This window comes from Ursus maritimus, unplaced genomic scaffold (assembly GCF_017311325.1).
Source record: "Ursus maritimus isolate PB19 unplaced genomic scaffold, ASM1731132v1 scaffold_4, whole genome shotgun sequence".
Lineage (NCBI taxonomy): Eukaryota > Metazoa > Chordata > Mammalia > Carnivora > Ursidae > Ursus > Ursus maritimus.
In genome coordinates this window covers 64,694,170-64,707,377 of record NW_024426552.1, presented here as the reverse complement: position 1 = coordinate 64,707,377, position 13,208 = coordinate 64,694,170, and the positions used below count along the sequence as shown (strand labels likewise).

At 39.6% G+C, this 13,208-nt stretch overlaps 1 protein-coding gene across 2 annotated transcripts in view; it reads right to left on the bottom strand.

The window, feature by feature from the left end:
- CASR (calcium sensing receptor) overlaps window positions 1-11,952 on the bottom strand; it is a 29,357-nt gene extending 17,405 nt beyond the window's left edge. For both annotated transcript variants that reach the window (XM_040621710.1, XM_008708172.2), the window contains exons 1-3: window positions 11,768-11,952; window positions 9,236-9,542; window positions 5,067-5,951 (exon numbers count right to left, since the gene is read on the bottom strand). In XM_040621710.1, the coding sequence (XP_040477644.1) occupies window positions 5,067-5,951; window positions 9,236-9,542; window positions 11,768-11,952 (1,377 nt within the window). The remainder of the gene's footprint in view (window positions 1-5,066; window positions 5,952-9,235; window positions 9,543-11,767) is intronic.
- Window positions 11,953-13,208: the final 1,256 nt, after the last annotated feature.

Here is a 13,208-nt window from a genome sequence, read left to right as displayed (position 1 = left end):
TTACATAGGATAAAATATGCCTATTTTAAGAGTATAGTTCTGAGTTCTGGTGAATATGCCTGTGTAACCACCACTACTGTCATCTCAAAAGGTTCCCAGATGTCCCTTCCAAATTAGTCCCCACCGCCACTTGGAGCCCTAGGTCACTGTGGATCTGTTTTCTTTCTATCATTAGAGAAAGCGGATCTGTTTTCTTTCTATCATTAGAGAGAGGATATCATATAAATGTGTAGTAATAAAAGAGAATGCCTCTTTTAAGTCTGGATTTTTTTGCTTAGCATGATGTTTTGGGGATTTACCTATGTTGTGTATTTGCCTTTGAATTTGACATTTTCTCCAGGGAATAGACCCTTTCCAAAAATCCTGTGCATCCTTCAAGGCCCATCTCAGATGATATCTTTTGTTTTCGTCCTTATTTCAAATCCTAACCAGCATAGGATTGTAGTGTTTCATCCTCACAGCAGGTGTATGAATAAAATCATGAGTACTGAATTTTTCTAGTCAAAATTTGTACCTTGTCCATTAATGGTCAATTATTTGTTTTCTAAGTCATATGTCTAAGTCATCCTTTTAGAGATCTTTAATGTTTCTTTGGCATATTGACTTTCAAGTTTGGCTTTGAACACCTAATTTTCTACATTAATGCCTTGCATAACAGGGAAGGTTGAGATGGAAACTGTTTCACCCTTAAAAGCAATGGTATGGAATCTTTAAATGATAATCATTGACCTACAAAAGAGCCAACATACATCACAAAATAATTTAGATATTTTCCCCAGAGAGAACACTCTTCTTTTTGGAATTTTAAAAGACGGGACTAATAGTTCCATTAAAAAAGAAAATATAAAATTTTACTTGAGATTACAATCCAGTGTAATATGCTTCTAAATTATTTTACTTGGGGATAAATATGAGGAAAATAAGAATAAATGAAGGGGAAGAGAAAGGAAAACAGTTAATGGAAAGACTTAAATATGAAAATAATATACAGACAAAGAAACTGACAGGCTCATAAAGAAACTAAACACTGTGAAAGACACAGTAAAAGAGGGACAAGTACTTAAAATGTGCACACACTGAGATGGTCATATACTATCTTTTATGTGGTATTATTTCCATCTTGTGGCCTTTTAGGGTATTTCCTCTAAAGGATTTTAAAGTCAAACTATTGCTCATTGTAAGCATAAATGGGAACCATCTCTTGGCACATACTCTAATGGTTAATTGAAATAAACCAAAGACTAGAGACTAGAAACCTCCCACTATTGTCTAGGATTTCCAGCTCTTACACATGGCATCACAGCACAGAGGGAAGATGGGATATACAAAGCACCCCATCCACACAGGGGTGAATGAGGGTTGGTTTACACAGATAAGGAGACTATTGTTTCTTGCCCACTTCCTATACTAAGAGTGTTGGGAAGATCCAGGACCAGTTCCCTTCTCTAACCTCAGCCATATTTCCTTATCTACCCTCCGTCTCTTCTGGTTTTAACCCCAATTCACTCCCTCTGCAAATCCCAACAGTACTCACAATTCCTGGAGAGCAATTCCATTTGACTTCTGTTATCACCGTAGTTCTGTCATTACGCATACCTATTTTTTGACTAGTGAGTGGTTGGTATAAGGTGGGGGAAAGTAGGAAGCATGCCTTATGTATAATCATCCTGAGAGAAGGAAGAAGGTGGTTCCAGACTTCCTTACATAGTGTTCCATACAAATTTGGCTGTTGGGAATGTGACACAGGCTTATCTAATCAGAGTCTAGAGTACTTGGACCAGAGTGATTGACTCAAGGATGGGTTGTTGGGTTGAACACTTTTCTGCAAGGACTCTAGTTGTCAGGCCAAATCAACTAGATTTCTATTCTTTCTTTCGTTTATTCTATACATACTCAGGTGTCGGGTGTTCTGGACATAGTGCTGAAAAGTACATTAGAGGAGTCAGAGTGAAGAGAGCGCTGAGGAGCAGTGGAGAAGGACTTGGGGTCTCTGAGGATGTCAGGAGGGAATTGTGTGCTGTGTGCTCATAAATTATCTGTTAGTGATACTTTAAGGCATATGACTTGATTGACAAATTTTAGGGGTGGCAAAAGTCAACAAAAGAAAAAACTTGTGATCTAATTTAACTAGAAGTTTAATTAATAAGAATCTATTTCAGTCAACTGAAGAGTTATAGAAGCTTAAGTTGAATAGATAAGTGGCAAAAATGAGGAAGAAAGAGTGGTCATAAAGAGTGTGTGTGGGAGTATGACTTGCAGAGACTTCTAGGAGAAAGTGAGTTTTGAAAAAGGGTTAAAACTTCATGGTGGACAGTGGATACAGGAAACAAAAATTGATGGCCCTTCAGGTGTGGGATGTGATCTAAGCCAAAATGCTCTGCCAAAACCTCATAGATGCTTTTGTGGGGAGGTGCCAGGCAGGTTGGCTTATAAGAGAATTGAGAGAAGATGGGGATGGAATTCCAGGCTGAGATCTTTGGATTAGATTATGTGTACTCTACAGGTGATAGGTTTCCATGTAGGTCTTCATAATGAGAGTGAATAATTGTTGGTCCATCTCCTGATAGATAAAGACATGGCCAATATCATTAAATTCCAGAATGCCCACCCAACTGCCTATGTTCCTGAGGCTTAAAGGAGTATTACAGCTAGCACACGGGACGTTTTGGCCAATGACCACATATTATTCCTCCCTAGAGCTGCGACCCTATTTTCCTATCTGTCTCCTGTCCTGGATGAATTGTTCCAGACTGTGTGTGAGCCGGGGGTGGGGGGGCACATCTTAACCTGTACTTAACCTGTCAGCTGAGGTGTCTGTGTGGTGGATCTTTATTTTGCCTGCTTTGCTTCTCTTTTTCCCTCCTTTTGGTAACAGCATCCTGATTTCTCTTTGGGGATCCACTCCCCCTCTTTACTCTCTGTCTATATAGTTTGAAAGGATTCCACTCCTAGCTTCAGGGATGGATATGTGATCCTGGACTGGTCAATCAACATGGGTTCTGGAACTTTTACAGGAGATCCTGGGAAGTAAGAGCCTAACAGTAAAGATTCTGTGAGCCTGAAGCTACTGTAGAGGCTGAAAACTGCTAACCCTGAGGAATAAGGAACAGAGGAGGAGATGAAAGCATCTACTTGTATCTAAAATACTTCTCCAATTTTCAGCATTACGAGCTGCAATAATATGAGTTTCTTCTGCTTAAGCCAATTTGGTTTGGGTTTTCTACCGTATGGAACTAAAAGTCCCAGTTTTGACTATAGCCTCCTTCTTACAGCTTTTTTCGCATATGTCCAAGCTCTGGTCTTGACCATCTGGATCTTAATTCTTTGTTTGGAGAGGAGCCATTGAAGAACAGAACTGTGAAACTACACACTGGAAGCCTCTTTCCCCTTCAACCTCACCCTCGTCCTGTAGGCTTTTCAAGAGCTGGAGTCTTTCTTTCAGGGGACATGGAAGGGAAGGGAGGAAACACAACAGTATTTACTAAAATATTGTACCTTTATTCCTCTTTCTTAAGACTCCCCTCCTTATTATTATGGCTCCTGAAGTCTTTTTTGTTTTTGACTGTCATTAGAACCGCTCTTTTTTTTTTTTCCCGCTGGGGTGCAGGAAGGGGATGGTGCAGTGCAAGGAAAGAGACTTTAAGTACCTCATAGAGATGAGAAACTTTAGCCAACAATGACATCTGAGTGAGATTTTCCCTACACAAGAACGGTTAAGAAGTACTTGCGGTCCTGGCTCATTCTGCCACCCTAGACAGTCTGTTTTGATCCCATGAGAGTCTCTAAAGACTGACATAGGTTGTACATTCTTTGTTTCTTGGTATCTTTTCCCAGGGGTTTGTGGTAGTTGGTTTGTACATACACAGTTATTGTAGTTACCATTTTTAACCTGATTGCTTAATTAGAGGCATATTGAAATACTACTATAATAATCATCATCCATTTAGAGCTTGAAAATTTATAAATTGCTTTCACATATGTCATCACATTTCATCTTCAAAAGAACCTGGGGTGGAAAGTAGGCTAGATATTAGGGCCATTTTGCAGATGAAGAGATTGACTTAAAGCAGTGGCTTGCCAGGGCTTGCCAGTGATTGACTTACAGTGGCTTGCCATCCCCCAAATGATGCAGCTAGTATTTGGGGGAGTTGGAGCTGAAGCTGGAGTCTGGGTCATTCAGCTCATGTTCAGGAATGTCGCCTTCCCCTTTCCCTAATAATCATGCACTGTCTGATAGGTCAGTCTGGAGCCGAGGAAGATACAAAAGGAGTGTAAAACAAGGTTTGGTTGAAAAATCAAGGTACTGTGCAAGACATGAACAACTATGTAGTATTTAAGTCAGGCAGACTTTTATCTTCAGAATTTTTATGAAATGAAAAAGATTATGATGGCTCTTTTATGTGTAATTCAAATAAAAAATACAACATAAGACTAAACCATAAAATGAGTAGGAATTCCACCTTCATCTAATCATTTTCTATGATAACCACTTCAGTGTTTCTTTTTGAAATATCCAATATCAAATCTTTTTAAGAAGAGTTTTTTGTTTTTTTCCTGCGCCCTTGATTTGCTAGTGTCCTAAGCTTAGTTGGCTTACTGGGTGGTGCAGCACATTATATTGTGAATAATATTACGGTAAAAGTAGTGGCTAAATACAGTAACACTAATTTTATGCCCCTTAGTGTATGGAATATAATAGGTACTCAACAAATACTTGTTATAAGGGAATAATATCTGTAATACAAGCATTGTAAAAATACTCCACACAATATTAAATCTGTTCCAGGATATTTAAAAACTTATAGGGGCCATACTCTAGGTATTCTGAACCATTGGACTAAAGAACAGTTGATCCAAGGCTTTAAACAGATAATCAAAATAAATGATTATTAATTTTGCAGAAGTCAGTAGCTCAGATGTTTGAAAAGGCAATTTGAGTCCAAAGCTACATATAGCAACGTCATTTAGATATTGCCTTTTTGAGGTAACCACTTTATCTGTCTCGCCTGGATCCGCCCGACTCTGCCTTAATACACAGTGAACTGTTATCTAAGTGAAGGATGTACCTGCCAGGCCTCAACCTTCTTGATATCTGCACAGGAACCGTTGGTGAAGAGCCCTCTTCCAGGTAAGCATGTGTATATATCTTGCAGGGCATGAGCAATGGAATAGACCGCTAAGTAGACATTGTAGGATATCCGTAAGTGTGTATAATCCATGTAAGGGGTCTCCACGCTGCTGATGTTCTCATCCCCTGTACAAAGAGGTCGGAAGGCAGTGGAGCTGTTGCTTATCCTGCCACCACCTTCTTCGTGACCTCTCAGGAAAGTGTCCATGGACAAAGGCCCTTTAGCACCTTCTTGGAGGTGGCAGTTAAATGTTTCTTCCCAAAACTCCTTGGCAAAACCATTGTGGACAGACTTCCTGGGATGGACTTTCTGCAGGAATTCCCGGAAACCTGGGATCTGCCCAGCCTTCAGAGCGAATCCAATGGTGCCTCCAACCACATGGAAGTACTCGGGCATGGCAATCAAGGAAGAGCTGGCCCAGGCCTCACTGGCCAGCCAGATCCTCCCTGTGATATTGCGCCGGACGATCTCCTTGATGAGGGGTTCAAGGTCTGGGCCACTGGAGAAAACAACAATGACTTTGGCTGTGGAATTCTGGATCACCTCCACCACTTGCTGGATCTCTTCCTCATCAGAATACTGGGAGATGAGTTCACTGAAGTCAATGCATATGTCCCTCTCCTCCGCTTCCTCTCGAAACTTCTCAATCCCTGGCCGGCCATAGTCATCATCAGCTGCAATTGTGCCCACCCAGTTCCAGCGGAAATACTCAATAATGTCTGCCATGGCGGTGGCCTGGTGTTCATCATTGGGGATGGTACGGAGGAAGGACTTGAACTGGTTTTTGTTGCTGAGGAGTCTGCTGGAGGAGGCATAGCTGACCTGCAAAGAACACAGGATGAATGAGTGAGGTACCAGTGAGTGAGGCTGTGCATAGGTGCTTTTTTGAGCATTCACTAATTTAATTTATCAAACATGCTTTTCACGGCAGATGGGATGAAAGGGTGAAGACAGCCATAATCTGTTCCTCTCCATTGTGAACACTCAAGCATCTGTCTTTCAGGGAGCATTCTAATTCCCAGTGGGTGATTCTTCACAATGCTACCTTCAGAAATGGGTCTGGCCATAAAGTCAACTCAGTAGTAGAATCTACTTAACCTTTCAAGGGCAGTCTTCATCCACTGTTCCATAGTTGCTCCTAACTTCCTCTGGTACATGGTTATAATACATCCATGTACACATCTTTTTCCCGTTAGGTCCAGGTTCTGATCTGAACGTTTTAGCTTCCCCTTTATAGTGATGAACACTTTGTCCATGACTCACTTCTGGAAGGAATGAGGTTCCCTGTGGGTTATAAACCTAAGGCTCTTCAGAGGAGACCCAAAGGTCTTCTTTCCTATTCTTCCTAGTTTCTCTCTTCCAGTCTCCAGTTATTCTCTCTCTTGGTAATGAAAGAGTGTTTAATGTCTCTTGTTCTCCAGTTTTCTAGAGAGATTTTAAAGGAAACCAAGTTGAAAAAACTGGGGGGAATGTTTTTTTAATATTTCTCACCAGTTGAAACAATTAGTTTTCTATGTTCAATGTTTTAAAATGAATTTTTGTTTTTTTAGATATTTTTTAAATTTAAATTCAATTAGCCAACATACAGTACACCATTACTTTTTGACATAGTGTTCAATGATTCATTAGTTGCATATGACACCCAGTGCTCACCACCTCACGTGCCCTCCTTGAATTTTCCAATATATTCCTTCTTATCAATGAATAGTTTCTACACCAAAAACATGAAAGACATTGGTGTATGAAAGATCAGGGCCAGGGCACATGGGTGGCTAAGTCAGTTGAGCATCTGACTCTTGATTTCAGCTCAGGTCATGATCTTGGTTGTGAGATCAAGCCCTGGGTCGGGCTCGTGCTGGGCGTGGAGCCTGCTTAAAATTCTCTCTCACCCTCTCCTTCTGCCCTCCCCTCTCCACCACTACTAAAGAAAAAAAAAAAAAAAAAAAAAGACCGAGGCCAACTTTGGTAAGGGGGCATGATTTTTCTGATAAGAGCTTTGATTTTGGAAGTTATAATATGAAATTGACAATTTTTTCTTGTTGTTACGAGAGTTCATGAGGTGTAGGTAGTTTAGACTAAGTAATTTGTTGAGATGTTATTGTTTTTATGGAGCTCTACTTGCAGACCCAAACAGCAGGCTTCTGAATCAGACTTTTGCAAATGAGAAACCTACTCAGGGAAAACATTTTAAAAGGATTAAAATTACAAACAAACATATCTACTATGGATATGGTTCTCTTAAAGTGTATTTATAATATTTGTCCAGTTTTTTTTAAAGAAACTAGAAAAGTGGGGATGAGTACTACTTCATTACCTGTTCTCCCCACCAAAAAACAAAACAAAGCAGAACAAAACAAAAAACCCTGAAAAACACAAAACTTTTTTTTTATTGTAAGAGGGGAGAATTTCATGAATGATTCAGAAAACTTCTAACCACAACTGTTCTAGCTGGTCCGCTTATTCCATCCACTTGGTGGCATGAGTGGTATAAGAAATACCACAGGGCCTCTGCCCCCACCTGCACAGCAGCGGCTCCCAACTCTGCTGCAGATTAGGATTACCTGGGGAGCTTTCAAAACTGCCGCCCAGGCTGCCTCTCAGATCAGTTAAACCCAAATCTCTGCGGTGTGAGACCCAAACATCGGCATTTTTTTTTAAATAATAATTTTTTATTAGGTTAGTCACCATACAGTACATCCTTGGTTTTTGATGTAGTGTTAAGCTCCCCATGTGATTCCAACATTCAGTCACAGCAGAGAACCACTGCTGTAGATACATTTAACATTGTTTTGACTGAGAATTGGTATAGTCTTCGCTTTTCTAGTTCAAATTCAGTTAGCCTCATCTTTCATCCAAATCACAAAGAATTAAAACCTTTACTTTGGGTTCTTTATTTACTTGGTGGCAATTATATCTTGTGCCTCCTGGCTACAACAACTCACTTTAACTGTCATTTTGAAAAAATTCTGTACAATATGCCAAAATTTTAAGATGCATATTTGCATATTGCCCAGCACATTTACTGATAAGGGCATTGTTAGATCATTTTGCACAAAAGTTATAGAGTCAGGGCTTCCCCATGGGAAACACCTTTAATTCCCTGAAGTAAGGATTCGGGAAATGATGACAAAACTTTTTTAGTTGCCACATGTATATAAAAGGATAATGTCTATTACCAAAGAAAGGGAGACTCCCAACATATAAATATGAATTTATGAAAGGTACTCTTACAAATTTTAAATATTAGACATTGAAAAGGTAAATTCAATTATCATTTGTAATTTAATTTAGAAATTGTTATAAAGGATGTTCACAATTGAACTGATTCTCCCATCTGTGGACATTTAGGTTGTTTCCAATTTTTCACTATTATAAAATGATGTCATAGATCTATGAATATTAACATGAAAAAAGGTTTACTTCATAGGCGAAAAATATGCAACTTTGAATAAATGTGTATTATAGCACTTGTTTCAGTGAACTGTTCACTAGTATTTGAAAATATAGACATCTCCTCACCTAGGCTGAGTTCCTGCAGGGTGGACACTATTATTCATATGTGTTCTATAAATATTTATTGAATGAAATGGAGTATTTTCCATTTCTAGAATGTGCAAGACAATGGTTAAGTTCCTGTTCTGTGAGAAAGTATACTCTGCTTCCACCTGAGCTAAACTGTCAACCAGAAGGTAGAGAGGTAGACTTTTAAGGAAATAGGATTAGGGACAGATATTTTGAGTTTGAAAGCTGGGGTTTACATCTCATGGTCTCATTCCCTTCAGTAAAGACAGAAGAATGGGCATTTACTAAAGGAAGGGAGTGAAAAGTAAATAACTGAACACTTTGATAAAAAAAGACAAAGTTTTATACATGGTATGTTTAAAAGAATTTTGGAAGAGTTGTGAAGGTTTAGTTGACATGGTTGACATGGGGGTCTCAGAAATCCCAAATGGTCATGGTACAGTGCCCCGACTAATTAAAAGGTCTTTTATGCTAAGGTAAAGCTTAGGTAGGAAAATAGCGAGCTGTATGGACAGTGGGCATGGCAGCCCTTTGAGTCCTGATCCCTGCTTACTCTGCTGCCCCATCTAAGAAGGCGCGTGTACCTGGGGGATGTAGAAGAGGCCCAGCAGGTTTGCCACCGCCGTGGAGACGCCCGAGCCAGTTGCTCCCACCACAGCGATAGTAGAGGGGATATGTTCAGAGCAGTTGCAGAACTCGTCAAGGTTCAGAGAATCAATTTTATTCTGTGCCACAAAACTCAGGGTGGCCTCCAAGGCTTTAGAAACAGTGTTGCAAGTATCAAATATTCTGTATCCCAGTGTCATGTTGGGAAGAAGGGCTGGGCTGCTATTGATTTCCTCGATGGCAAATATCATTGCTTGTAACCAACGAAACCCACGGAAATTGTACCTGGAAGAAAGAAGAAATGGAAGAAAATGGGAGGCTTTCTGGTCAATCACTTGAGAGTAGGGACCGGGTAAACCTGGGTTTGAATCACGGCTCTGTTACTCTTTGGTTTCATGATGTGTTCTTTGAAACTCAGAGTCCTCTCTGTAAAATGGGCACAGTGCCTACCTCACATGGTGGCTGTGAACATGAGATAATTATGCAACATTCTCAGCCTGGTGCTTTACACAGAGGGAGCAATGATAGCAAAGATTATTGTAACTAATAGAATGAATAATTTGTATCTGCTTCATTCAGCAAAGAGTTTGAAGTTGCTGATGTGAAGTGTTAAAAATAATACAGAGATTTTTTTTAAAAAGGACTAAGGAAAATATAAATAAGATTAGGATTTTAATAGGTGAGAGCCTAAAAATAAGTTCAGGTTTACAAAGTCACAAATTTAGATTATGACATTACTGGAGGTCAGAGGGGAAAGGGAAATGATGGGTCTCATCTTTGTAAACTAACAAACATATACAGAAGGACTGTTTACAAACTGGTTATTTCTGGGTGGTGGAGTGATGGGTTTTTAAATTGTGGGCTTTTGTTTTGTTTATATATTCTGTTTTAAAAAATGAGCATGCTTTGCTTTTCAAAGAACATTATTTTAAATAAATATCAAGCAAATTAAACAAAGAGAAGTAGGGTGAGTGACATAGTTTTCACTCTCCCAAGATTTGGCTCAGAGTGAGGGTTAGATAAGTGTGCTGAATCAGTGTATCAGTGCCCAAAGGAAGAAATGTAACAAGTCTGCAGGTTCTTTCTTTATGCGGTAGGTTATAGGAACTCAGTGACGGGAGGTAAGAAGTACAGTTTGCTACGCTCCACTGTATTGTTTAGGTTCCTAACTTTTAATATGACGTTTTTCTCCTAGTCATTTTTTTTTGTTTAGTTGTTTGTTTTAAACCTGCAACGTTAGGAGAGATTACAGAGTATTTCTTTACATAAAACACTTATACTGCTTTTACTATCTTTCTTTAGTATAATTTTAAAAATATAGTATTTCAGGTCTTCGTGCTTGATCTTAAGTATATACATAGCACATGCACAACTCTGTCCAGGAGGTCACAGCAAAGAGGATATATTTGTCCACATGGGTTATGTGAGGGATGTAATCAGCATAATTGAAATTCTGTACTTAGTTTTTCTGTATTCATGAGGAAAATGTGAAAATGTTAATTTTCCAACTTTCATTACAATATGAACAAAATCCAGTTTTGTTGGAGCAATTGTAGTTTTCATTTTAATTTTCCAGCAATCCAGAAGAGCAGGAAAAAATGCTGGATCCCTTCTGAACGTTGCAAGTCTTAGAGAGAAAGTGGTATTTTCTCTTAGAAGTTGGGAAAAAACTTGGAGTACAGTCATGGTCTCCGATACCCTGGTGAAGAGAGGTGATACACAGTCCATTCTACTCTGCAGAAGTCAGATCTTGTTTGAAGGAATTGTGCCTAATTCTAGATGCCATATCATAGTCATGACAAATTAAGGAGCATTACACGGAGGGCAATGAGAATGGTGAGGGGTCTGGAAATCATGTCATGAAGTAATTGTTCAGAAAGCAGAGACGAGTTTGGAAAAGAAGCGATTCAGTGGGACGTGTTAGCTGTCCTCCGATGGCTGAAGAGAGAGTTCAGTGAGACACTTGGATGGATTCTATGTTTTCTCCATGGGTGATAGGCAGCAGGATTTTAGCCTTCTATAAGAAGGACTTCCAGAATCCTGTGGGCTGCATTTTGAAGATGCCTGCATTTTGAAGATGAATTTTAAAATCCTTTTTAAAAAAAAAAAAGTGAGAGGCAGCCAACACTCAGGTATTACTGACCTTAATAGCTGGGGCACTTAAGGTAAATGGGAGATTTTCTAAAGTTTGCAAGACCTGTAAGAAATTTCCTTCTAAGTTCGCAGTCTTTCATTCGGCAACACTCCTGCCAGATGAACGGTGATGATTCAGTTACCAAGTGACCAGGCACAGACTCCCAATAGGCCATGGATTTTTCTACTCAATATTTTTGACATTTTACTTTTTGAAAAATTTCTTTTTAAAAAGGGGGATGGAATAATTTCAGAATGACTACCAGTCACCATTTTTGAAAAGAGAAAACCAAGTTTGAAAAAATTACTTTGGGTTTGGTACAGTTTTTCTACAACCACCAGCAGAGAAGAGACTCTGACTTGGCTCCTCTCCTTACCTGATACATTCCACAGACTCCGGCCTTGACTTTAGATCTTGATCTTTGGCTGCTACTCCAAAATGAATAGGAAAGAGTCCCCCGAGGATAATGTCCCCTTTCTTCTGGGCTCGTTGGTCAGGCCCATAGGCAGAAGTGCACCAGGTAATTGCCAAGAGGGTTAAACAGCAGCTATAAAATGCCATAGTTCTGCTTTCTCTCCAGGGGAGAGACAAGAGTGCTGGTGGTGTGGGGGCCCCTGGAACTTTCCCCCTTGGTTCAGTTCACTCCCTGTAGTGGGGGCATATGTCTACAGAGTGAGTAATAACAGAACGGAGGCTGTGGTGTTTGAATATCCATTTCTGACTTTCCCATTGCAGACTAGTAAGGTGGGTGGTCCTTGAGTCTTTAGAAGCCACATCATGTGAAGGGTGTCTGTGATGCTTTCTAAAAGAAAAGAGAAACAAAATGAATTCAGCTAAACCTAAATCCTATCTTGTTATGATGACTGCAACTGACATGGCTTAGCATTTCCATTTAGAGAGGCTGAGGGGTAGCAGGAAGGAAGGCATGACTTAGAGTCTCATTTTTATAGCACTTTGTGAAGATACAGAAAACTTTACTCGCTCATGTTGGAGAAGGACTGTGTTCAGGTGTGAGGCCACCCTTTAAAGAAGTCATTGATAAGCTAAGGCCTCCGCTGATGCTGTTGCTGGATTTTAATTCGTTCATTCTTCTGCATGGATAATGCATAGAATTTTCTTAGTAGAAGCAGTTCCTTGCATTATTGTAATATAAATGATATTTTATTCAGCACCTATGTCCTTATAGAAAATACAGAATGAGTCATATTTTAGTTTAAATCTGTCTTTAAATCAAACAAAAATGTCAGAATAGGCCATTTATTATGGTAGATTCCCTTTTTTGTACCTTCTTATCACAGATCTGTTTCAGTTTATAATATGACACTCCATAAACCTTTGAGAAATGGTTCTTGTAAAGGATGCAGCTAAATCGAAGGTCAGATTATGCTGATAAGGCTCAACAGCTGGATCTAGGGAAAAGTCCTTCTGCTAGGAAATCTTCGTTCTTCTCTACACTCTCTCACCCACTTTCTGGGTCAACTACCAACGATACGTTGATGTTGGGCAACTATACAGCTTCTCCTGAGGTTCAGGGCCAGCACTGAACTGTCAGCTGGCCATCTCCACCTGGATGACAGGTGCTTCCAACTTGACAGGCTCTACACTCACCTTCCTCCCAAACTTCTTGCTACTTCATTGTTTTCTAATCTCAGCAAATGATGTATCATCCACAAAGACACAAAATAAGGAGTCATCTTAGCCTCATCCCTCTTCTCATCATTGCCTTTCATATTCAAACAACCACCAAGTGTTTTAGTCTTTTACATCTTGGATCTTGGAGTTCTCCTCTTGGGAGATTTTTCATACTTGATTATAAT